The 27875-nt window shown below is 33.6% G+C and overlaps 1 protein-coding gene and 1 long non-coding RNA gene across 2 annotated transcripts; both read right to left on the bottom strand.

Annotated features, from left to right (window-relative positions):
• Positions 1-7: 7 nt before the first annotated feature.
• LOC129873028 (uncharacterized) lies at positions 8-17172 on the bottom strand. The gene is made up of 32 exons (XR_008762635.1): positions 16762-17172; positions 16500-16623; positions 15800-15855; positions 15650-15697; positions 15489-15526; positions 14974-15249; positions 14756-14884; positions 13834-13937; positions 12582-12649; positions 11824-11876; positions 10824-10908; positions 10673-10739; positions 10476-10586; positions 9480-9513; positions 9296-9410; positions 9075-9256; positions 8857-8963; positions 7213-7298; positions 6910-7100; positions 6617-6828; positions 6132-6179; positions 5341-5496; positions 4854-5252; positions 4620-4778; positions 4200-4391; positions 3542-3720; positions 2121-2366; positions 1861-1938; positions 1576-1721; positions 942-1001; positions 736-865; positions 8-520 (listed from the first exon to the last, which is right to left on the bottom strand). It is a non-coding gene; the product is annotated as an uncharacterized LOC129873028 (long non-coding RNA).
• Positions 17173-20508: 3336 nt separating this feature from the next.
• LOC129874728 (uncharacterized) lies at positions 20509-26988 on the bottom strand. The gene is made up of 14 exons (XM_055950067.1): positions 26672-26988; positions 26508-26570; positions 25977-26032; positions 25719-25799; positions 25566-25639; positions 25365-25447; positions 24888-24994; positions 24462-24604; positions 24329-24376; positions 22885-22937; positions 21866-21950; positions 21715-21781; positions 21518-21628; positions 20509-21155 (listed from the first exon to the last, which is right to left on the bottom strand). Exons 1-14 carry the CDS (start codon positions 26851-26853, stop codon positions 21022-21024), a joined length of 1287 nt encoding a protein of 428 aa, XP_055806042.1. The 5' UTR covers positions 26854-26988; the 3' UTR covers positions 20509-21021.
• Between the last annotated feature and the right edge of the window lie 887 nt (positions 26989-27875).

Below are 27875 nucleotides of genomic sequence, written 5' to 3'. Positions count from 1 at the left end.
ATTATTTTATGGATATAAAAAAAAAAAGAGTTAAAGAGTGAAACATACAAATTTAATCATCTCAACGATTGAATGATGATACAATCAAGCTATCTATTTCAGTATCTACACACAGTGAGTTACTATGGCTTTACATGGAAATTGTATAATCCATTCACTATTCCTATTTTTCATGTGTATGTGCGTTGAGAGAGAGATAAGAGTTGATGCCACAAAAAGCTAGTGTAACATTTGGTACATACATTTATTTGTATTTGTTGAATCTGTATAGATGTATCATGCTCCAGATCCAGATAATCCTTCAATGTGGTGATTGCAGACTGGATATCTTCAGTGCGAAGTTATTGGTTGGTAGGTAGCAAGCATAACCAAATTAGGTATACTCATGAGTCACGAGAACTTTTAAACACTAGCATACAACTGATCGTAGTCGCTTTGCTGCACAATGAAGTCTGCTTCTACTCCTCAACAAAGAGAGAACATTTTGAAGGCAACAATGCATCTCCAAACATAATTGCACCTACGAAAATAAATAAATAAAATAGCAACATCAGGAAACAATCCATCAATTATGTTTCACCCCAAAATTAGTTGGCCTGCTATATTGATCCTCATTCCTCAGTTCCACTCTATCCTTATCGGAGTTATAGTTCCAACACAAATGAACACAAAGACAACAGGAATAAAGAAAAATATCTTAAATCACTTTTGGTTTTAATTCCAACATTAACTTACTCCTACAAGCCTTGTTTATTCAGGACCCCATTCACTGATGGGGGTACTATTGATGATCCATCCGCATCAAGCAAGTTGTGGGTTGCAAATACATAATTCATAGAACATGTCACGGCATTTACGCAAGAACCTAAGAAAGATTCCATGAGAAAGATTAGAATTAAATGGAGTAAAATATGAGAGCTAGTTAGTGTTGATGGACTAACCTATTGAATAAATTCTAACAGATCCACGTCAGTTAGATTAACGCACAAAATACACGGCATCTGTATTATCAAGAAAACAAATATTTTCTTATCAAACACGTGCAAGAGAATCTTGTTAGTAGTAGAGTATTTCCTAAAATATGAATGATGTGATAAATAGTTTTCTAAATTAAGTTGGAAGCTATCCAAGCTTCAAGGCCTTATAATTCAAAAAGAGAGGAGCATTATCTTGTTACTGATGGTCTTAGAACAAAAAAGGTCTTCCCTTATAAGTTACAAATCATAATTCACTTGCTATAATCAACCCAATTAAAGCATACAATGGACCTTAAGAGACGATGTGCACAAATGACACTTGAAAACCTTAAACCCTCAAAAATCATTCTTGCTTTTAACAAAATGGAACACAGAACTGATATGAACCGTTATTGATACACATCAGAATGGAATAACTAGCCTGAGAAGAAGTTCTTGTCATGCTTTGTTTTCAACATTTAGACAGGCATAGGCATATATCCTTCTGAGGGAAGAATACGAATATTGAAGAGAATAAGCTATAAAGTATAGTAAAAGGTTTGAGAATGTAGGTGAGCAACTAATCTTGTATTAACAACTACAATCAGTAGTACAATACCTTTCCCTTCCAAGACTGATATGCAAATGCATGTTTACATATACTTAAACTCTTTGAATGTATAATGTGACATAGACAAGTATTAGAAAATGTTGCCCGCAAGAAGTGTGACAGATGTTGGCTGCTTGTGAATCAGATTTAAGTTCCTGCTTTAACCAAAACAAATAACTTCATGCTCAGAGTTAGGAGGTTTAACTTTAATGAATGTTGCAAAAGTTAATGCAATATTAATTGTGGTACCATAGACTGGGTGTGATGAAAATCGAAAAAAAAATTGTAACTTACCTAGTAAATGATCTTGAAGCTTGAGAATGATTGTTGCAGATCCAACCCCAGTTAGTGGTAACCAATTTCAGGCATGACCTGCAAAAGCATTGTTAAAGACTCAAAATCAATGTTACCTATTACCAAAATAAACCTACCAATTCTTCTTCGTAATCAAGATAGGTTGTTGTCCTCATTTTTCCAGATAGGACCTGACAACTCAATAAGTTACATACCCCAAGTTGAAATGACACTTCAATGAATTTTAAGACGATTATTACCTTCTCACGCAGTTCTTCCGAATGAATTCACTCATATGCAGAATGTTGTAGAACATGACAATGACCGTAATGTTCAACGAAGATAAATGCTAGAATAAAAAATAAAAGATCATAATCATTGACTATATACAAAGGGACTCACATTTATATTGACATGGACCTAAGTTTCTACACAAGAATATACTCCACCAGACGGTCACAAAGTGATGAAGCAAAAGATAAAGCGCCCCATATCACTCTTCTTTCCTTCAGTAATATCACAAAATTGCAATACAAGAGAGTGAGACATTAATTGTTAAGGTATTAGTTATGAGGTTATAATAATGTAAAAACTGTTCCGTGGTAAAAAAATAATGTGGGGACTATTACGCAGTGAATAATAAATGAGCAAATGCTATGCAGGGACTATCTTCATTAAAGGGAATTTTTGCCTGTAAATACTCATATCCATGCATCGTTGACAAATATGTTTTTATTCCATAACCTATCCCGCATAAAATAATGCTTGCATAAGTAATGAGGATATTAATAATGAACAGTTAAATACCGAAAACCAAATGTTGCATCAGTTATGTCGAGCTTATTTTTTCTTTTGCGGATAACTAAGTGCCACATAGTTATGCGGATATAACTTTTTCTTACACAACAAATGTTTTACTATTTATGCGGAAGTTTATGCTGAGATTTAAATTTGCTAATGAGTCCAACCAAACGATACCTAAGAGAATCAATCGTTTAAAGTAAATGCATTAAAAGGAAATTCATGAGAAACCAAGAATGGCCTTAATTGACTACGCAAACACCAGAATAGACGTAATCAGTTATAGTGCTTGCCACAATAGTAAAAAAAACTTCTTAGCAACCTGTTGGAGAACTTTGGCACCCTCAAGGCAGTTTTTATCAATGGTATCAGGAATCAATGAATCACCAACGAAATGCAAGACACGCCAGAAATGACATTGAGTATAGTATCCTGATTCTTAAGATTCTCTGTGTACAGCTCAGCATCTCATATTGGAAAAGAAAAAATTCCACCATCTTAACCCAAAAAAAAAAGTCGCAGAAACATCTAAGATATAGCTTAGGTACTAAAGTGTAATCTCTGGACAGAAGTCCCTCCATTTTGAATCTAAGAAAATTTGAGTTTTTGTTGGAGCAAATGCTGAAAATTTGAATACAAAATGTCAGGCATGACAATTCTATTACAAGATCAGAACCTAAGCACGATGGAATCTGAAAGAGACTATGTGGCCTAGAAGATTTAGAGACATTGTAATCTCTACTGCTTTCATGATTAATAAGGATGCAATCTAAGATAATCTTGAAAAGTGGGTGAAGGAAATGAAACAAATTAACTGAAACATGCACTAGAAACATTCAGCTATCATTCAGGTCAGGAACAAATGGCAGGATTAGTTTACCTTCTTTTGACTCCCCATCGTGTGTACTTCTTTTGACTCCCATCGTGTGTACTTCTTTTAACTCCCCATCGTGTGTACTTCTTTTGACTCCCCATTGTCACGGACTTAGACTTACCTCTCCAAGACTCTAGATTCTTCTACCTTCTTCAAGATCAAGTGGCGGGCCATAACACCATGCTCTTATTCAGGTCAAAAATGATTGGGTAAGCAAAAATCAGGAGACTAAGTTCAAACAGGAAAAATTGTCAATCTTAGAAGCAGCAAAAACACATTGTAATAAAGAAATACAATACTCCAATCAATAAAACAAATATGTATGACCTGTCCTTGTTAACATTGGCCTATTTGGTTTTGTAACCAAAAGAAGCTAGAAACGTGGTTTTGTATTGTTCTCCCATAAAAAATGGGAGACAGCCTTGCCTGTCGGGGTTTCTTTTTAATACTTTGAAATCCTATACGATTAGTAATATATAATGATGTTTAGCCAGTTTTAACCTATTTATTTCACCCACATTAAGGTTTCAAAAACTGAAACAACCCAAACCAATTCTCATAAAACAAGCCCCAACACAAACTCAATTCTTCAAAAATAAATCCAAAGACTCACACTCATTTCGCAACCCCAAAACAATTAATTAATGCCAACAATGAATCTCACCTTAAATTCAGAGGTCTTTGAAGGCTCCAAAGTCGAATCATATAACGATCTTGGACAGTTTAGGTTCAACAAAAATAGTGGATATATGAGATCTACTTCTCTTCTCAATGTCAGAAGCACTGTCAAAACTCATCGCTATGTTATTAAGTAATTCATGTATTGGTCCTTTGGAAACAAATCTTGAATTGATATCTGCATTACGAAGGTCAAGGTAAACAAAAACACTGTAAAAACAAGCATCCGATATAGTAAATGCTAACCAAAGATTAGTTTTCTGTTTTCTTTGTTATGAAAATATATTGAAATAAGTGGATACAGAACTATTGAAGGATCTGCAAATAAAAGAGTGGCTGTTAGGGAAACAAAGAGTAGAATAGACAACTTATCACATCTCTTATCCATCAATGTGGGCATGTATACCTTCATTGTGTAAACATCAGGACCTGAGATGCATCCTAAGAGCTTGAATGAACCATCGCTTGCATTCAAATTGTTAAGGGAACTCAGATGAATCTCAAATCCACCAAAGATAATGGGAACAGAGAAGGAGAAGCATGTGTTCAAAGCAGGTCATCCTCACTGCATACAAATGAACAAAATCTAAGAAACCAGACAGGAAATATCTTTAAGTTAGCTGGTGGAACAAAGACGGACCTTTCAAAATCAACAATTTTGAAGGAGACACTGGGATGCACAAGGGGTATTTTTAGCAGAGACTCTATGAGAGAATGCAAGACCCTCTTTGGGTTTACAGATTATATATGCAAACCAAAAGATCAATCAGGACAGAGTAGCTTAAGAAGTATGTAAATCAAAATTATTTATTAGTTTGAATTTTGAGAAAACTAGAAGTACTTGGGAGTGTATTTGCTTCCTTCGAACTGGTTGGTTGTAAAATACATCACGAAAAATGACTGCAAAGAGATAATCCCAAGAAATTACCTTATAAGCAAACAACATCAACTCATCTATCAAGTAGGCTTATACAGAATCACCTGTTGTACCAACATTTTGTCTACAATCATCAATTCCAAGGTACAAACACTTGTCGTCCTATAAACAATGGCAAGCAGAAAAACCAAGCTAGTAGTTTTATACCCATCCTAATGGATACTACCAACTAAACTCAAAATAACTTTACCTTCATAACCTTACGATATCCATTTGGCCTCCCGTGAGTTTTAGTAACAATTTCCAAAAAGGAAACGTCAGAAATAGAGCTCAGTGCATCTCCTATCAAAGTCAAAGCTTGCTGGGAAAGCATGCATATGATCTGAATGGTTGTATTTTGATGTAGCTGGTGTAAAGCAAGCAAACCAAACCATAGTTAAAAGGCCAGAGAAAAAGGAAGCACAACAGAAGATGAAAGAAACAGGCACATATACTGTCTCCATAAGTTGGGCAAAAAGTACATATGCACCAATAAGTATGTTCAAACTCAACTTCAGCTAGAACAAATAATCAGAACATTTCTACATACAGTAGTCATCAACAAAAAATATATTTCATCTCACTCTCTCTCTCTCTGTGGCTCCATATATATATATATATATATATATCCCCCTCCCCCTATTTTAGGGGACGCGATACAAGTAAAGAAAGTATTTAATTGCAAATGAAGCACCAGGCATGCGATGTACATGAACATCTTACAATAAAAGCAAAAACAAAATGTAAGCATCAATATTTTGTGTTGTGGACAGCCATACCACTTTTCCCAATTACAAGTAAAACCGCAAAATAATAAATAAAAGAACATCTATAAAAAGATACTAATGAACACAAACAGCCAAACAGCCTATCAGTTGAGAAATGCATGCAATCCCATTCCAAGTTATGAACATCATAGTTGTCAGGCAAAATAAATTATGTACAGCAGCATCAATAAAATAAAAAAGATGATGTTAGTCCAACATTTTGCAAAAAGATTACCATATCCTTTTCCCATCAGCACCAGTCCACCTTGTGAGACACAAGATCCTTCAAAAGAAAGTACAACTTCAGGTGATGAAGTAAAATAAATTTTACAAAAAAATAATTATTATATTTGATCCTAGATGATTCTTTAATCTCATTAGTTAATTATAAAACTTATTACCGAAATAACTAGAAAATGTATAATTTAAATATATTATGTGGGTATTAGGCACATGAAATGAAACCAACTGGGAGAAAATTTCTTTTCCTTTTTAGTTTCATGAATGTTAATTGTTGCACTTTTCTCTCAATTAATGTGACAATCTTTTATTTCTCTCCTATCAATTCATGTGACAGTTTTAAAAATGTCGCTGCCGTTAATAGTTTGATCCAAAAAATGACTCTATTGTTACTTAAATGAGTCAAAAAGGAAAGAGATAGAGAGTGGAATATACAAATTTAATCATCTCAAACGATGAATGATGTTACAATCAAATTACCTAATTCATTATCGTAGTACTTCTTTAACGATGAGTTACTCCGACTTTACATGGAATCTATACATTCCGTTCCCTTTTCTTATTTTTTGTGTGTGTATGTATGTGCGTGTGTGTTGAGAGTCTTGCTGCAACCAAAAGCTAGTGTTACATTTAGTACATACATTTATTTGTTGAATCTGCATAGATGTACCGAGCTCCATATCCAGATTATCCTTCAATGTAATGATCGCAAACGAAATATCTTCAGAGTGAAATTAGTACGTAGCAAGCAGAACCAAATTAGGTATACTCACGAGAGCTTTTAGACACTAGGATACGACTGATCTTAGTCGCTTTGCTGCACGTTCTAGGTTGATTTCAGGCTGGTGTAATCCATGCCATGCCTCGAAGGAACTTCTACTCCACGAACCTAACTTAGCAATCTGCTCATGCAGAGCACCCAAGTTGGCAAAAGAGGGACAAAATTTGATCGCTCATGAGCACACTAACAAATGAAAAGACATTGCAGTCATTGATAATGTGGAATTCCTCTCTTAAACATACCATCAAATGTTGTTCCAACACAAATGTTTCCTGAAATGCATTTTTGCACTCACTTGATAACACAATGAAGTCTGCTTCAACTCCTTAAAAATGAGAGAACATTCTAAAGGAAATAATGCGTCTCCAAACATAATTGCACCTATGAAAATAAATAAACCAATAGCAACATCAGGAAACAATCCATCAATTATGCTTCACCCCCAAAATTAGTTGGCCTGCTTTATTGATCGTCATTCCTCTGTATCTGTTCCACTCTATCAATATCGACGTTATTGTTCCAACACAAATGAAAACAAAGACATCAGAAATAACGAAAAATATCTTAAATCACTTTTAGTTCTAATTCCTTGTTCTTTCTCTTTTTCTTATGTGAGGGTGGGTGGAGGCGAGGAAGCATCAAGATAGCTCCAAATTCATGAATTAAATATTAACTTACTGTTATTTAGGACCCAGTTCACTAATGGAGGTATTCTACTAATGGAGGTATTCTATTGATGATCCATCAGTATCAACAAGTTGGTCTCTCTATTTTTCTTATGTGAGGGTGGGTGGAGGCGAGGAAGCATCAAGGTAGCTCCAAATTCATGAATTAAATATTAACTTACTGTTATTTAGGACCCAGTTCACTAATGGAGGTATTCTATTGATGATCCATGTTGTGGGTTGCAAAATACATTACTCAAAGAACATGACACATCATTTAAGCAGGAACATAAACAAGAAACCAAGAGAAAGAACAGAGTTAAATGGAGTAAAATATGAGAGCTAGTTAGTGTCGATGGACTAACCTGTTGAATAAATTCTAACAGATCCATATTAGTTAGATTAACACATAAAATACACAGAACCTATATTATCGCGAAAACAATCACTTTTTTATGAAACACATTCAAGAGAATCTTGTTAGCTAGTGGAGTATTTCCTAAAACATGAATGATGTCATAAATAGTTTTCAAATTAAGTTGGAAGCTATTCAAGTTTCAAGGCCTTATAATTAAAAAAGAGATAACGTCTGGCATTGTTATGTTACTGATGGTATTAGAACAAAAACGCTCTTCCCTTAGAAGTTACAATTCATAATTCACTAGCTATAATCAACCCAATTAAAACATAAAATGGACCTTAAAAGACAAAATGCAGAAATAACACTTGAAAGGCTTAAACCCACAAAATCCTTCTGATTTCAACAGGATGGAGCACAGAACTGATATAAACTGTTATTGATACCTCAGCATGGAATAATTAGCTAGAGAAGAAGTGCTTGTCAGGCTTTGTTTTCCACATTTAGACATGCATATGTCCTTCATAGGAAGGAATATGAATGTTGAAGAGAATAAGCTATAAAGTGTAGTAAAAGGTTTGAGAATGTAGGTGAGCAACTAATCCTGTTTTAACACCTTTCACTTCTGAGACTGATTTGCAAAATGTTTACAAGTACTTAACTTTTTGAATGTATAATATGACAGAGACAAGTATTACAGAATGTTAACGCAAGAAGTGTGACAGATGTTGTCTGCTTGTGAATCAGATTTAAGTTCCGACTTTAACCAAAACATATTAACTTCATGCTCAGAGTTAGGTTTAACTTTAATGCATGTTGCAAAATTTAGTGTAATGGAATTTCTGGTAAATGTCAATTTTATCAAGTTCCATAGGCTAGTTGTGAGATGAAACTCAAAACAAAGATTGTAATTTACCTGGTAAATGATTTTGAAGTTTGAGAATGATTGTTGCAGATACAACCCCAGTTTTGAATTTGGTCAGCATAGTTGTGTAGTAATTGGTAACCAATTTCAGGAATGACCTGCAAAAGCATGGTCAAAGACTCAAAAATCAATGCTACCTATTATAAAGAGTTTTAAGACACCCCAACAAGACTTAAAATCAATGTTAAATATTATCAAAATAATTGTACCAATTCTTGCTCAGAATCAAGATAAGTTTTTGTCCTCATTTTTCCAAATAGGACCTGATAATTCAGTAAGTTACAGACTCCAAGTTGAAATGACACCTCAATAATTTTTTGACAACCATTAACCTTCTCACACAGTTCTTCCAAATGATGTGTAGTAATTAGTAACCAATTTCAGGAATGACCTGCAAAAGCATGGTCAAAGACTCAAAAATCAATGTTACCTATTATAAAGAGTTTCAAGACATCCCCACAAGACGTTACCTACTATCAATATCATCGTACCAATTCTTGCTCAGAATCAAGATAGATTGTTGTCCTCATTTTTCCAGAAAGGACCTGATAATTCAATAAGTTACAGACTCCAAGTTGAAATGGCACTTCAATGAATTTTTAGACAATCATTACCTTTCACGCAATTCTTCCAAACGAATTCGCTCATCTGCAGCATGTTATAGAACATGACAATGACTGAAATGTTCAACGAAGATAAATGCTAGAATTTAAAAGAAACATCATAATCCTTTACTATTTTAAAGTATTAGCTATGTGGTTATAATAATGTTAAATCTGTAATGGGGTAAATAATAATGTGGGGATTAATATTGCGGTGAATAATGAACAAGTAATGTTATGCAAGGACTATCTACATTTAAGGAAATTTTTGCCTGTACATACTCATATCCATGTATAGTGACAAATGTGTCATTATTCCATAACGTATCCCGCATAAAATAATACTGGCATAAGTCACGAGGATATTAATAATGGACAGTTAAATACCACCAACCAAATGTAGCATTAGTTATGTCGACCTTATTTTTTCTTAAGCGGATAACTGAGTGTTACATAGTTATGCGGTTATTACTTTTTCTTATGCGGCCAACAAATGTTTTACTATTTATGCGGAAGTTTATGCTCAGATTTATATTTGCTAATGAGCCCAACCAAACCATCCCTAAGACAAAAACAATCGCTGAGTCTGAAAAATCCAATTTCTTTGAACTTTAGAAGCGCAATACTCACTCCCATGTAACCTACAATTATTCTATAGAACTTGTGTATTCTTGTCGCATAACACTACCATAATGCTCCTTAAATTTACTTATCCAGCCTATTCTTCAATAGTCACATCTATCAAAAATGGACTAAAATGTGAACATTGACTTGACAGAGCAGATGATTAAAGCATTTTAATGTCAAGGGAAGGAAATAGGACTAACAAGTATGGCAACAAATTTGTTTTCCTAAAAAAGGCAAATGGGAATGAGGAATCGACAGAAGAAAGCATAGAAGGAGAAGATATGGCATGAACATTGAAAATAATTTACTCCAAACGAATACAAAAGTTTTAACTCACAATACTCGGGCATTATTCCAACAATGTGGGGTTAACGAATTTACCAGTAAGGAGCATATCCTAATGGGAGTCATCTAAAACTCCAAATCTCCGGTGGCCTGATGAAGAGGCAGCCATCGGCAGGAAAGGATGAAATGAAAAGCCATTAACCGTGTCTGAAACAGGATAAGCTGTGTAAGAAATAGAAGATACTAGGTGGACCTTCTCCCAACTTATTCTTTCAATGAACACAACGAAGTACCCAATGCAGCTCGGAAGCTGGATACCCACTGTCCGGTTTGAAGATTGTAAATGTGAACTGAGCCATCCTAGATAGAAAAACAAGTGTGAAAGATGAGATCTTGAAGTTCATTCTGACACAGAATGTAATTTTGAGCTAAGCAGAAGATTACCTGTCCTCCAGAGCCGAGATGCTGACCTCGAGGTTCAATATCAAAATATATCCACTGATTGGTAGTTTCTGATGATCTGTACATCCTAATTAAATGAAGTCAAAATGGACTTTAGTTGATCACTGAAGCACTCAGTCACAATAAATTCAAGCTTACAAAAGTACCATTGTACATAGCTAAGTGCAGAGTACTGCACTCATGCACATTGATATTCTCAACATGGATAGTTCGAAAAATTGTGAATATTGGCTGGAGATTTGCTTCAATGAACTACAAAGATAAGATCTATCATTCTCATTTTATAAATAGTTCGGCATGTAGACCAATCTTTTAGAAGAGTTATGGAGTAACAAGTATTTTCATCATGAAAAGCACTTTTCCATGTGTTTGGTAAACAATTAAAGGTGCCTTAATTTGTAGAGATGTGGAGAGAAAGACTTCTAGTAGGAACTCAAGTTTGGTCCGTGGACACTCCCTTCCCGCCAAAATTTAAGGCACCATTTGAAAAGACAATCTAACTACAACTAAATTAAAAGTATTAAACTTTTTTATTAATTTTATATCAAATCCACTGCACCTAGCACTTGTGTCAAACTGCTTGTACTTCTTCTAAAATTACGAGCATCTCAACGACAAACACACTCCAAAATTGGACCTTAGCTAATTCACAGACAGAAAAATAAGTTCTTTTTCTTTCTTTTTTCGATGAAACAAGTGATTCCGCCATTAAACAAGATAGACCACTTCAGTTATGAAAGCTCCCCTCCAGGAAAAAACATCATATGGACATATATAGTGTTATTTTATAGGACTAAGAAACTGCTAAAGAATTATAACATTTCTAGCAGGAGAGTGAGACGTCTCCGACTTGTAAATTGCAATTTTTTTTGGAAGAGGAATGCATCTCATTAGCTTCTTTACCGAACAGAAACAGAACTATCGAGCCAATCATTCCAACATTCCAGTTCCCTGAGTGTCCAATCAGTAGAAAGAAACTTACTTGTAAACAATGTCAGCAGTCTTCCGAATGTCCCAGCACAGTATGTAAGGGTCCTAAAAGAAGTTTGAGATGAACTTGGTCAAACATATGTCTAACACAACATGCATGCATGACAGGATACTAGCATACACGTGACGATAGACAAGAATTGAGATGAAGAGGAAAGGGTCAAACTTTAGATCATAAATAGATAAGTGAAGGAAATCAACAAGTAGCAGTCATGCCTTTCAGCCGAACAGGTACAAAGTTTATATTTCTCTGGATGAAGGAAATGAAAACAGATCTTATTTTAAAATTATTACTCAAGTTTACACTATACACCAAAAGGTCAAGGTAGAAGTTGAAAAGATTGAAACTTGAGCCTTTCGAGTTGTTAGATGTTTAAGTGAATTTTTTGACCTCTCTATGGGGCAAAGTGGTCAATAATACATTCGCCTGGAGTCGAGGCTGCTCAAAGTTCATTTTTATAGTTATCATCTATAAGGAGAATGTTGTGGGTTTGGAGGAATGGAAAGAGAAAAACGAACATCAAACACTCGCCAACTTTGTTCTGCATTCTCCCTACTAACATCTTTTGGCACTAATTCTACTGTAACACTAAAGTCAGAAACTGCTTTCCAGATCTCATCTCATCTAAACTCTTAACAGAATAGGAGAAAAATAAAAGGAAAAACAAAGCTCAAAGAAGAGATAAGACAGAAGAGAAGGTGCTAGGATCATTAATAAACAGGAAGTATCCAAGTCTGAAATATGGTTACCATTAGATATTGATGAATAATCAAACTCATTCTCTTCCATTAATGTTGATCGTGCGGAAAGCATTTCTCTGTTTAGTCATAATTTGCAAAAAAAGTTAATGGGGTGGTTATCTTTAACTTTTTCGAGGGCATAGTTGAAAAAGGTAATTGAACTTCAATAAAAAGGGCAGCCCGGTGCACTTAAGCTCCCGCTATGCGCAGGGTTCGGGGAAGGGCCCGACCACAAGGGTCTATTGTACGCAGCCTTACCTTGCATTTCTGCCAGAGGCTGTTTCCAAGGCTTGAACCCGTGACCTCCTGGTCACATGGCAGCAACTTTACCAGTAATTGAACTTCAATAATTTTGTAAAATCATTGATCAGTAATCAACCTTAAGATTTTCTTGATTGTCTTTTTCAAGTAAAAATCGCTCATATTATATGGAGTTTTACAACCTAAATGACTTTCTCGAAGAATTAAGGAAACTACCGTGATTTATGGATTACTTTGTTAAGCCAAAGATATTTCTAAACTATTTTAGTTAATTGCTTAGCACTGAAACAGATCCTGAATTCCACTGTGTTATAAGGAAATTCATGTGAAACAAAGAATGGCCATAATGGACTACGCAAAGGCCAGAATAGACCTGATCAATTATAGCAAGTGTTGTGCTCGCCAAAATCGGAATAAACTTCTTATCAACCTATTGGAGAGCTTTGGCACCCTCCGGGCAGTTTTTATTAAAGGTATCAGGACCTAATGAATCACCAACAAAATAAAAGACGCCAGAAGTGGCATTGAGTATAGTATCCTGATTCTTAAGATTCTTTGTTCAAGTATCGCTCTGCATCTCATATTAGAAAAGGTAAAAGTTCATCATCTTAACAAAATAGAGGAAGTCACAAAAAATCTGAGATATAGCTAAGGTACTCAACTGTAATCTCTGGACGGAAAGTCCCTCCATTTTATCACAAAATCTAAGATATTTTGAGTTTTTGTTGGTGCAAATTCTGAAAATTTGAATAAAAATTGCAAGGCATGACAATTCTATTACAAGATCAGAACATAAGCAAGAAGGAATTAGAAAGAGACTACGTGGCCTAGGAGACTTGGAAAGAAACATTGTAGTCTCTAATGCTTTCATGATTAATAAGAACGCAGTTTAGAAAAATCTTGAAAAGTGGGTGAAAGAAATAAAGCTAATTAACTGAAACATGCACTAGAAAAATTCAGCTCTTATTCAGGTCAAGAACAAATGGCAGGATTGGTTAACCTTCTTTTGACTCCCCATCGTGTGTACTTGTGCACTCCCTGCACTCCCATTGAGCTTGTAATTTGCTATTCCAGATGTTAACTAGTTTAATTTTCACACTTGGCCTGAAGAGAGAAACATCAGGTTGTGTAAGTTACTAACATATTTGAGATAATATCAGAAAGAGACCTAATCTCCCAATAAATTTGATAACATTACCTTTCATCAGAGAATACACATACACTGCGAGGATGACAACATAACTTACTTTTAAAAAAAATATGCATTTGAGAATACTAATTTTTGAGTAAGGTAACTTTTGCATTTGAGAATACTAATGCAACTTCAAAAAGCCAACAAGTTCTTGAATTTTCCTTCTTCCTTTACATGGATGGAAGAATATCAAGATAATGGCAAGCAGTAGAATACCAATTGATTAAAGGTTTAGGGTTTAGATCGAACATCGTCACAGGAACAGTTAACAGCAGCAATACAGTGGAGTAATCTAAGATGCGCCGGTAGCATATATGATAAGCGGGCTTCCGTAATATGATGGTGTTGAGTTCTAAAATGCACAGGTGGTGTCTCTATAGTTGTCGAACTCTAGTTAATACACGCGGAAAAAAATAGATAACCCCTGACAAAATTGAGCTCCAAATAGCCTCAGGTATTCGCTTAATGCTCCCAATCTCCCTAAAAGGTAAAAACAAATTCTTGAACATAGGCTGCGAGAATGACAACATAATTTATTTATTTTTAAAGACTTCTTGAATGTCCTTCATATGTTCCATGACAATAAATTCTTAAAAACTACAATTTCTTAAATATGCATTTAAGAAAACCAAGTAATTTTCATAAAGCCAACAAGTTGTTGAATTTTTCTTAAAGAGAATGCATGAAAGAATTCCAAGAAAATCTGACAATATCAATTTGATAAATTTACCCTTCATCAGAGAATACACCGTCACCACAACTTGGGGTGGAAGGTTGATCACACTGATGGGACGACTGCTGTGGAAGCTCTGAGCAGTAGCTTTTGCAGAATACTGCAGTCTCCTTACAGCTCTAGTTTCTGCACAGTGGAAAAGAACATTAATTAGTTGCACACATTTTCTGACATCGTTGATTATTAATACAAACAAGCACTCAAGGACAAATTACCTGGCATTGGATGAAAGGGGTTGCACAGAGCTTCTGGATTTCCAGTTTAAACCAACTGTGCAAGGAGCCAGAGATCGATCAATTGACTAACTTGAACTTTCAAGCTGACAGAGGAATCCGGACTAAGGCTCACACTATTCAGAAGCACTTCCCCACAGAATATTCTGCGAAGATCGAATCTCTCTCCTGACAGTGCACTCTCCAGTCAGCTTCGTTTGCTGCAGGGGAAGGAACCTGAAGTGTAGCTTTGCAACACTTCGCCCTGCAACTCTTTTTCTTGATAAAGAGGAGCAGGGAATGGGATAGCAATAGATGAGGAGGATACTTCAACAAAGTTATTCTAAAGAGAAAAGAAAGCGATAAAACTACATGATGTCATAATACTAAAATGCTTTGCACCATCTGATGCATAAGTAACTCTCTTCCACTAACGAAGGAATTTGGAGTGGACAAAGCCACATGTACAAAATAATAAATAAAAGAACATCACTAAAAAGATCTAAATGAACACAAACCATCAAACAGCCCATCAGTTGATGTAATTCATGCAATCCTATAGACAAGAACAACTATTCCAAGTTATGAACATCATAGTTTTCGGGCAAAATAAATTATGTACAGCAGCATCAATACAACTGAAAAGATGATGTCAGTCCAACGTTTTGCAAAAGATTACCATATCTTTCTCTAATCAGCACCAGTCCATCTCGTGAGACACCAGATCCTTTAAAAGAAAGTACAACTTCAAGCGATGAAGTAAACTAATAAATTGAGCAAAACTTTTTGCACATCAAAATGCATTAGATCAATGTCAAAGAAACTAAACTTATCATTGTCATCCACCTTAATGTAGCAGGTTCCAATGCTTATAGCAACAGATACCTGGTGGAAACTGGGTTAAGTTCAAACTAGGAGAACACTACTTATAAGAATAACAAACATAAAAAGAACAGTGCTATAAATCTCATGGAAAAAAGAAATAGAGTTGTGATATACGAAACGAACATCATAATAAGAGGAGAAAAGGTATATCAATTTTCATATAAAGCATGGCCTCGTCATCAGAAGTAGCAAACAATGGAACATAAGAATTCATTGAAGAGCCTCACCGGTCACTGCCTTTTGTGCAACTAGTCTAAGCTATTAACTGCATATAAGCACGACTTGCCGTATTCTCAGCAGTCCACCTCTATTGATCCTCAAGACATTAACAAAATCAGAGAACATATAATTCCCCATTCTCTTCAACTTTTAAGAAACAATCAAAATCAAAAAGTCTAGACCATGTTTTAAAAAAAAAAAGTCCAGACCATGTAAAGGGAAATGGCCACTAAGGGTGTTTACAAAAGTCTGTCCAATAGTGTCTCTTCATTCAAAATACTACAAATCACAACTTCTTATAATTAAACTACTAAAAAACATAAACTTGTTTGAGTGGGGCCTTCAAGGACAACTCCACAACTTTCCATTCAATACCTAATAAAAATCATAGAGAGTATTGAAACTTTGAAAAGGTAAATGAGTACCTTAATGGCACCAGCATCGAGGCTGTTGAAAACCAACTCCTCAACAACCTTGTGAAATCATACAAGATAACCCCCCGACCGAATTGAGCTCCAAATAGCCTCAGGTATTCGGCTCCCTATCTCCCTAAAAAGGTAAAAACAAATTCTTGAACATAGGCTGCGAGAATGATAACATAATTTATTTATTTTTAAGGACTTCTTGAATTTCCTTATTTCTTTTTTAATGTAGGGAAGAATACCAAGAAAATGAGCAGTAGAATACCAGTAGATATAACAGCGGGAAAATTGATTTAGGTTTTAGGGTTTTGATCAGACATCGTCAATACAAGATAACCCCGTGACCGAATTGAGCTCCAAATAGCTTCAGTCATTCTCCCTAAAAAACTAGAAAACAAATCCTTACAACACGCTGCGAGAACTTCTTGAAATTCCTTGATATATGCAATGCCAATATATTCTTGAAAACTACAATTTCTTTGATTTCCTTAAAATATGCGTTTATGAATACCAATCGCTTAATGTTCTACATTTTTTCTTAAAAAGAATGCATGCAAGAATACCAAGACTTCTTGAATTTCCTTGATATATGCAATAATGCCAATACATTCTTGAAAACTACAATTTCTTTGATAATCGAGTTTTCGAATTTTCCTTCGAAGAATACCAAGATAATGGGAAGAGCAGTAGCATTACTTGAGCAGATCGATCGTCGGGAAAATTGATTTAGGGTTTTGATAGGGCATCGTCACCGGAACAGTTAAGATCAGCAATCCGGTGGCGTACTCTAAGATGCGCCGGTAGTGTATATGATAAGCGGCAAAATATGATGGTGGTGAGTTCTACAATGCGCAGTGGTGTCTCTTTTATAGTTTTCGAACTAGTTAATACACGCGGAAACAAAAACACTAGTTAGTAATACTTCTTTTATTTAGAGTCTGTTTGATAAACTTATTTTTAAGTAACTTATAAGTTGTAAGTTAAAAAAATAAGTAAGTGCAGTCTAATTTTTTTTTTGACTTATAAGTTATTTTCAACTTATAAGCTGTTTAAAATAAATCCATCCAAACAAATTCATTTATATATTGGGGTTTATTTTAAGCACAAAATAACTTTAAGTTGGCCAGCCAAACACGTTAAAAAACTGAAAATAATTTATAAGAAACTTATAAGTCAATCCAAACGGGATCTTAATAAGAAAAGCCTAATCGATTGATAATGTGAAATTTATTATCATAATATATAATTTAAATTAATACATGTAAAAAAAGAAAAAAACTACATAAATTGGATTCATTAATGAAATTATTTATCAAAATTGAACCCAATCCCAAATATTTATCCTTAATGAACTCATGATTCAAATTATTTATGCGCCTACTCCACTTTTTTTTTCTTATTTCGCGCATGACATCACCATCATAGCTATGAATTAATCATCTGTGATACTCAGTCGGTATATTGATATCATATTAATATCATATAGGACCGAGTATAATCGTCTGTAATACTCCATCGGTATATTGATATCCTATCGGTATCATATAGGATTGCGATCTTTTATTAAAAATAAATAAGGAACAATTAAGATAAAATTATGAAAGTCACAATATTATTTATTAAACTCTAAATTAGTAGAAAATATGTTTTAATAAAAAAATTTCTTTTTAAAAATTTGTATCTAAATTATGATTTTTTATTAAAACTATTTTTAAATAAAAATATTGAAGAATTGAAACATACATAATGATGTCATGACAACATACAAATATATCATAATGGTATCATGGATAATTAAGTAATCTCATCGAAGGATTAGAGCAAACCTCAATGAAAACACTGATCAGTTAGTTATTCTTTGATACCACCAAAGTATATTATACGTTAATTGTATCAAGGAGGAAGAAATAATCATTTAATGAACACAATGTTCAGTTACTCTTTGATACCATCAGAGTATATTCATATACTGCAATATACTTTGATGGTATCAGGGGGGGAAAAAAAGTAGGTGTTGATGTCAACATCATGTTAGCGCGCAATTTTAAAATAAAAAGGGTATGAAAGTAATGGGGCATTTTAAGGATAAGTATTTTATTTTTTTGAAGTGTAAGTGTTCTTTGCCCCCCAAAAAACTAGTTAATACAAAATATATTTTTTTAAATTCTAGTACTTATTTATTTTTATAGTTTTCGAACTAATTAATACATGCAGAAAAAACAAAAAAAAAACTCAATACAAAAATACTCCTGAACTATAGAAAAATATTTTAAAATACCCTTCATCCACCTTTTGATCTAAAATACTATTCTACCCATCGTTTTGGTCTAAAAATACCCTTTCATCCATCTTTTTGGCTAACTTTAACCCTTCAAACTAACAATCTTCTTTTTATTTTTTAAAAGTATTTATCATGTGTCATTTTCTTATTGTATGAAATAAAAATCCACCTCCACTAATTTGTTTCATAATTTATCTATGCCAAAAACAATATACCTCTTCAAGACCCCAATTTTTTTTTTAAATAAATCTAATAGTTTTTTGTTGCTATAGCTTTTTCTTCTTATTTTTTTTATAATGTTTGTTTTGGGATCATGAAAAGGGATATTGTTTTGATTTGCATAAATTATGGAGAAAATATTTTTTTTATAAAAAATAGTTTCTTTATTTGCTGTAGTTTTTTAAAAAAATTTTAATTTTTTTATGGTCATTAAGCTTGTATATTGTTTTGGTTTGAAAAAATTATGAAAAAAAATTTGAAAAACTTATTTAAAAAATCTTTTAGTTATACGTAATATTACAAGATAGTTTTTACAATAACTATCTAAAAACTATCTTGTAATAGAAAAAAATAATTTATTTATTTTTAACTATCTTGTAATAACTAATTTAGTTTAAAATATTTTTTTACTATCTTGTAATAACTAAAAAATAATTTAGTCATATATATAGCTAAATTTTTTTAGTTATTTTATTTATATGTATTGTAAAAAAATCAATAATATTAAACAGTAAAGAAAAATTAAGCTAAGAACTAAAAAATACTAGTCTTTTTTTTTAGTTAACCGGATAAAAAAAATTCTAGTCTTGTTTATCAATGTAGCTTTTAAAGAAATTAGGGTCTTGAAGAGGTATATTATTTTTTGGCTTAGATAAATTATGAAAAAAATTTAGTGGAGGTGGAATTTTTATTTCATCAAATGAAAAAATGACACATACTAAATACTTTTCAAAAATAAAAAATAAAAAGAGGGTTGTTAATTTCAAGGGTTAAAGTTAGTCAAAAAAATGGATGAAATAGTATTTTTAGACGAGAAAGATGAGTAGCAACGTATTTTTAGTCCAAAAGATGGATGAAAAGTATTTTAAAACCTTTTCCTATAGTTCAGAAATATTTTTGACACTTTTCCGTTTTATAATAAGAAAAGTATATTCCATTGATATTGTGAAATTTTATCCTCATATATAACTTAAATAACTTTATTTGTGCAATTTTCATAGGTTGATTATGGTTTGAAATTTTAATCTTGTTATAAAATTATAAATCAATATTTTATATATATTAAATAGATTTCTTAAAATTTAAATAGTCCAAAGTAACTGTATTACAAATTCATAGTCAAACTATACATTTATTTCTAGTAACCGTAATCTCCATTCAAAATATTTAGTATTGTTTTATTTAACTTAAACTAGTAAAATAGACAACTCTTCGCGTGGCAATAAAGTAAATATTTTTTGTATTATTAGTATTACAATCATTTTAAATGATACGTAATATATATTTAAAACAATTAATCGTTTTTTGAATAGCAACGGTACATAATTCTAAAACATACAGTCATAAAGTACAAAAAAAAAAGCACTATATTTATAGACTAGACATAAAAAAACTCAAAAAAGGCACTATGTTTATAAAGCAGACATGAAAACACATCGTCAACACTCAACAATAAATTAATAAAAAAGAATATATTTTTAATCATCCCAAATACATCACAAAGTAGATATAAATGCAATCAGATCAAACAATTATAGAATAAGTTATCACAGCCATAATTATGAAATGGCACAAAGAGATGTCTTAATACATAAAATAAACAAAGATTAACTCACATCTTACATTTGGAGTTCTAAAAATCATTAGAGATTTTCCATAATGACCTTAAAATGATTAGCCTTAAAAAAAACGAGTCTGAAACATTCAATTTCTTTAAACTTTGCGCAATACTCACTCCCATGTAGCCTACAATTATTCTATAGAACTTGTGTATTCTTGTCGCATAACACTACCATAATGCTCCTTAAATTTACTTATCCAGCCTATTCTTCAATAGTCACATCTATCAAAAATGGGAAAGTAACATATATGAGCAAATAACTGGTAGACTATTTAAAGCAGCAGAGCTGATGTGCATACACACTTTGTTTAGAATGGATTTGTTGTGGTTGTATTTTAAGATGGTAAATAGTGGTGGATGTCAGCCCATGCAAAGATAAGTTTCTACACAGTCGGGTACATGGATCAAGGTTCTTGACGAAGGTGAAGGTCCTCATCAAGCTCAGATTTACCATTTGAGCCCCCAGAAATGGGGCTACCATCATTTTCTAAGGATGTTGAATAGGAGAAGCTCCACACAGAAACACAATTTTCATCACCTAAACAAGGAAAACACAATCATATTTAGAATTTTTCATGTTAACAGGACATGAACAGTTTTGTAATCAAGCAGAGCATTACAATAACAATGAACATTTCGAAGAAAAAAATGTAAACATTGACTTGACAGAGCAAATGATTTAAGCATTTTAGTGTCAAGGAAGGGAAGGAAATAGGACTAACAAGTATGGCAACAAATTTGTTTTCCTAAAAAGGCCAATGGTTATGAGGAATCGACAGAACTAAGCATAGAAGGAGAAGATGGCATGAACATTGAAAATAATTTACTCCAGATGAATACAAAATTTTTAACTCACAGTACTCGGGCATTGTTCCAACAATATGGGGTGAATGAATTTACCAGTAAGGAGCATATCCTCGTGGGTGTCATCTAAAACTCCAAATCTCCGGTGGCCTGATGAAGAGGCAGCCATAGGCAGGAAGGGATGAAATGAAAAGCCATTAACCGTGTCTGAAACAGGATAAGCTGTGTAAGAAATAGAAGGAACTAGGTGGACCTTCTCCCAACTTAGTCTTTCAATGAACACAACGAAGTACCTGATGCAGCTCGGAAGCTGGATACCCACTGCCCGGTTTGAAGATTGTAAATGTGAACTGAGCCATCCTAGATAGAAAAACAAGTGTGAAAGATGAGATCTTGAAGTTCATTCTGACACAGAATGTAATTTTGAGCTAAGCAGAAGATTACCTGTCCTCCAGAGCCGAGATGCTGACCTCGAGGTTCAATATCAAAATATATCCGCTGATTGGTAGTTTCTGATGATCTGTACATCCTAATTAAATGAAGCCAAAAAGGAATTTAGTTGATCACTGAAGCACTCAGTCACAATAAATTCAAGCTTACAAAAGTATCATTGTACATAGCCAAGTACAGAGTACTGCATTCATGCACATTGATATTCTCAACATGGATAGTTCGAAAAATTGTGAATATTGGCTGGAGATTTGCTTCAATGAACTACAAAGATAAGATCTATCATTCTCATTTTATAAATGGTTCGGCATGTAGACCAATCTTTTGGAAGAGTTATGGAGTAACAAGTGTTTTCTGCATAAAAAGCACTTTTCCATGTAATTGGTAAACAATTAAAGGTGGGTTTAATTTGTAGAGATGTGGAAAGAAAAACTTCTAGTAGAAACTCAAGTTTGGGCCGTGGACACTCCCTTCCCGCAAAAAATTAAGGCACCATTTGAAAAGACAATCTAACTACAACTAAATTATAAGTATTAAACTTTTTTATTAATTTTATATCAAATCTGCTGCACCTAGCGCTTGTGTCAAACTGTGCTTGTACTTCTTCTAGAATTACTTTCCTCTACAAAAAGAGCATCTCAACGACAAACACACTCCAAAATTGGACCTTAGCTAATTCACAGACAGAAAAATAAGTTCTTTTCTTTCTTTTTTCGATGAAACAAGTGATTCCGCCATTAAACAAAATAGATCACTTCAGTTATGAAAGTTCCCCTCCAGGCAAAAAAACATCATATGGACATATATAGTGTTATTTTATAGGACAAAGAAACTGCTAAGGAATTATAACGTTTCTAGCAGGAGAGTGAGACGTCTCCGACTTGTAAATTGCAATTTTTTTTGGAAGAGGAATGCATCTCATTAGCTTCTTTACCGAGCAGAAACAGAACTATTGAGCCAATCATTCCAACATTCCAGTTCCCTGAGTGTCCAATCAGTAGAAAGAAACTTACTTGTAAACAATGTCAGCAGTCTTCCGAATGTCCCAGCACAGAATGTAAGGGTCCTAAAAGAAGTTTGAGATGAACTTGGTCAAAAATATGTCTAACACAACATGCATGCATGACAGGATACTAGCATACACGTGACGATAGACAAGAATTGAGTCCGAAGAGAAAGGGTCAAATTTTAGATCATAAATAGATAAGTGAAGGAAATCAACAAGTAGCAGACATGCCTTTCAGCCGAACAGGCACAAAGTTTATATTTCTCTGGATGAAGGAAATGAAAACAGATCTTATTTTTAAATTATTACTCAAGTTTACAAACTATACACTAAAAAGTCAAGGTAGAAGTTGAAAAGATTGATACTTAAGCCTTTCGAGTTGTTAGATGTTAAAGTGAATTTTTTGACCTCTATGGGGCCAAGTGGTCACTTATACATTCGCCTGGAGTCGAGGCTGCTCAAAGTTCATTTTTATAGGTATCATCTATAAGGAGAATGTTGTGGGTTTGGAGGAATGGAAAGAGAAAAACGAACATCAGACACTCGCCAACTTTGTTCTGCATTCTCCCTACTAACATCTTTCGGCACTAATTCTACTGTAACACTAAAGTCATAAACTGCTTTCCAGATCTCACCTCATCTAAACTCTTAACAGAATAGGAGAAAAATAAAACGAAAAACAAAGCTAAAAGAAGAGATAAGATAGAAGAGAAGGTGCTAGGATCATTAATAAACAGGAAGTATCCAAGTCTGAAATATGGTTACCATTAGATATTGATGAATAATCAAACTCATTCTCTTCCATTAATGTTGATCGTGCGGAAAGCATTTCTCTGTTTAGTAATAATTTGCAAAAAAAAAGTTAATGAGGTGGTTATCTTTAACTTTTGCGAGGGCATAGTTGAAAAAGGTAATTGAACTTCAATAATTTTGTAAAATCATTGATCAGTAATCGACCTTAAGATTTTCTTGATTGCCTTTTTCAAGTTAAAAATCGCTCATATTATGTGGAGTTTTTACAACCTAAATGACTTTCTCGAAGAATTAAGGAAGCTACAGTGATTTATGGATTACTTTGTTAAGCCAAAGACTAAACTATTTTAGTTAATTGCTTGGCACTGAAACAGATCCTGGATTCCACAATCACAACTCTATCCCAACCAAATTTAAAAAACTCAAAAAAAAAAAAGCTTGCACAAAAAAATGAAAATCGACTCAAATGGATATGTTCTGTGTTCCCTTGTTTTGACAGTCCATCCATTTTAGTTTCTTATCTGCTAGAAATTAGAAAACCAGAAACTGTTTAAGGTGGCAAGTGCATTGTTCCATTATTTATGATGGATATAATGATATAGATCCAGCATTCTCTTTGCAAAGGACAAAACAAAAGGCCAATTTAATGTTAAATAGGCATTGAAAGTAATGAACAGTAATGTATTCATCATTCTTACCTTCCGGCCACCAGTGTACAAGTAGTTTCCGTCTTTTGAGAATTGGACCTAATAAGTGAATGTTATGGTTGAAGAATCATTTGAGGATCTGAGTATAGTAAAAACAAAATGAATGACAGCTCTACCAACTTACATGTGTAACCCCACCTTCTTGACCATGTAAGACATAGAGAAGTTCCATGTTATCTTCCCTATGTATGGCAGTAGTTTGGCTATAGGAGCCTGTTGACAGCAATCCTGAATGGCTTGGACAGAAAGCAATTGAGGATATAATGCCTAAACAGATGAGAGAAAAGGTGTTGGAATAAGAAATGTATAATGAGGATATAATGCCTAAACAGATAAGAGAAAAGGTGTTAGAATAATAAATGTATAATGAGGAATAATGTTGGCATCGGAAGTAGGATAAATAATTAGCCTCAATTGAACTTTCTAGATTCACTTTGAGATAACTATCAGGTTGTTATGTTTGACACAGATGATTGTTAGCTTGTTGACTTATTAATAGAGTCAAATGCTAAAAATGTGATCATAAAGATAAGCAGCTAGCTGAACATACCTGATTGCCCTTCTTTATTTCCTTGAAGGGTGGAGTGCTGGGTAAAATCTCTGCCAGGCCGATGAATATCAAATATTCTTATGGATTTGTTGTAACCAGCAAATATCCTAATTCGAGAAGAATGAAGAAACTATGAGAACTTTCTTATAAATGTGCCATATTAACGGCTGAAGTACATAATAAAGAAAATGAAGCAAATCAAATACCACATAAGAAGTTAGTATTATAGTGCATATGAAGTAAGAAGATGCTTTTGTGAGGACAGAGTGTCAAAATTAGCAACCACCTACAATTGACAACTAGGCCTCATTACTGTCAATCTAATCACGCTACCAGAAAATATGGATAGATTACTTCTTCAATAAATCAAAAGACTACTTAGAAATATTAAAGAAAAATGAACCAGGTGCCTCTACATGAACAGTGACCACAAGAGAAAGGAAGGAGACAAGCACTTCGATAAAGAAGAATGCTTACTTAGTCCCTGCAGGATTGAAGGCAATTGAAAAGGCAGCAGTGATCTCATCCATGGCATCATAAGCACGGTATGTACAGCGTAACTGCAACCACCCAAGAAATTGTTGAGCAGCTAAACAAGCAATGGGCTGCTAGCAACCTATCAAAGAGAAGTGAGAGGAAAAAACATCTGTAGCAACAGCTTTATAGACGATGACACACCTGTCCAGTAGTAGCGTCCCAGAGATGAATAGGGTGATCACGGGTAGTACTTGCAAAAACACATGTCTCTGGACCTGGGTCATGAAAGAAAACTCTCGTTAAATTATCCAATCACCATCAGCATTACCACAAATAACAAGACAATTTACATACTTGAAGAAGACATATAGGGATACCAGCAATAGTCATACACAGACTCCCCGTCATTCATGACAAGGCTTGCAGCATGCGAATCTGCAAATAATCACTCAGTCTTAAACACACTAAACAAAAACATGAATAGATAATCAAATAAAGTTTAATAATGAACACACATGATAGATAAATTTCCACATAGAAAGTAATTACTATAGCATACTTCCACAATGTTGATTCACATTCAAACCTAAATAAACTAGTAGCATACATTACCTTTATCAGCAGCTGATGAAGAAAAATCAGCAAGCCCTCCACTTTCATCATATGGCCTATCAACGAAGCAGAGACAAATTAACAGAGCAACTCAAGGACAATGAAATGCTAGAATAACTACCATTTTCTACTATGTGCCTCATAGTCTTCCTTACAATAGCAGCAAATACCATCTGTCAATCAATTAATTGTGTCTCAATCACAAACTCCTTGGGGCCGTCTATATGAATTCTCTATATCCATTCCCCTCTATGTTCAGATGCTTCATCATGCCTTTGTCCCTATATCCAGGCTTTGACTGGAAAGCCAAGGTCACACAGGCAGAGTTAAACGAAACTCTATCTGTCAATAAATTCCAAGCCCCGCAGATCCAATCACCAAAAAAGTTACAACAAAGTTACTCATTTATGCTTAACAGTTACTCGAGACTTAAAATTAATAAATTTCTAATTTTTTTCCTAGAAAGAGATTATCATTGTGCATAGTCATAGTAAAACATATAAACAATTCAAAAACTGGGACGAAACTTACAAGTTATATAAATAAAAGGTATTATCATCAGAACAAGTGAGGAAGCCAGAACCATCTGGGGACCTATAATTCCACAGAAATAAATAGCCATGAGACTACATAGGGGAAAAACACAGAAAACAGGGCATAAAAGAAATGGGGGGTGGGGAAGGAGAAAACCATACCATTTGACACCCTTTAAGAAATTGTTAGGGTTTGAAGGCGTCCTGAACTGATTGAAGAAATGATAGGTTCGATAGGGAGGAACATCATACTGAATAACCGGCCAAGGGTAAGGTTCTTCCGATGGTTTCTCTTCTACAGCTTCAAATGGGATTTCCAACTGTTCTACAGCATCTTCATCCATAGAATCTCTAACAAGCTCCTGCTCTGAAGCTTCTTGCACTGTGAACTGTGTTAGCGCCAGAACAAGTGTTGGGGGTTTGGGGTTTTAGCTTTGGCTGCTTGAGAGAGTGCCTCTATAAATTGCCAAAATGCTCAAAATTATAAGTTCATGCTATATCTATTATTTATCACTAGTATAACTATTAAATACTCCTTCCGTTCCATTTTATTTTATGTGAAACCATTTGATTTATCACAATATTTTTAATAAAATATTTTTAAAATTTATAGTCTAAAATAATTCTAAGATATTTATGTAGTTATAAATTATTTTATTAAGGGTAAAAAAGAAATCTTAAAATAAAGTTATTTTTTTATATAATAAGATGATAGTCTTTTTGAAACATGATAAAATAAAAAATATCACATAAAATGAGCAGAGAAAGAAGTACCTTATTATTATCTACTTACGTTTAGACTATTTTACTACTACTTGTTATTTCTTACTAGTACAGTTGTTAGTTCATTTTATTTTTTAATTATTTTACTAATAGATATTATCATTCACTAGTATAGTCATTGAATAACTAAGTACGTCAAGATTTATGTATATAAAAAAATAAATCAAATAGCATTTTTGTTTCTACTAAAATTTAAATTCTTATCTCATATAATTTTCATTTATTTTATTAACCTTTTGAGCGTGTGGTGTTTGCAAGAGTCGAAGTGAAAATCAATGAGATTCCCGTGAGATGTCTCAGTTGCAAATTTGCAAGGACCAAAAAGGATGAAAATTTAAGAGGCAAGTCTATTTTGATAGCTATGTTACTACTTTACTTCAGCCAGGTATAAACAGATATTCCATAGTAGATTTATTCCCCTAATAAAAAGAAATGATTTGAAATCATTTGTATTTGTCCTGTTCACACTCATTAAAAAAAATTATTTAAGGTAAAATTGAAGAAATAAATAATCAATGATTTCTTTGTTCTCTATAGCAAGAAAATTATTTAGGGTCAATTCATTTATATAAAGGAACAAATG

This window comes from Solanum dulcamara, chromosome 11, assembly GCF_947179165.1.
Source record: "Solanum dulcamara chromosome 11, daSolDulc1.2, whole genome shotgun sequence".
Classification (NCBI taxonomy): domain Eukaryota; kingdom Viridiplantae; phylum Streptophyta; class Magnoliopsida; order Solanales; family Solanaceae; genus Solanum; species Solanum dulcamara.
The sequence above is the reverse complement of the archived record's forward strand: the minus strand, read 5'-3'. Positions and strand labels throughout refer to the sequence as shown.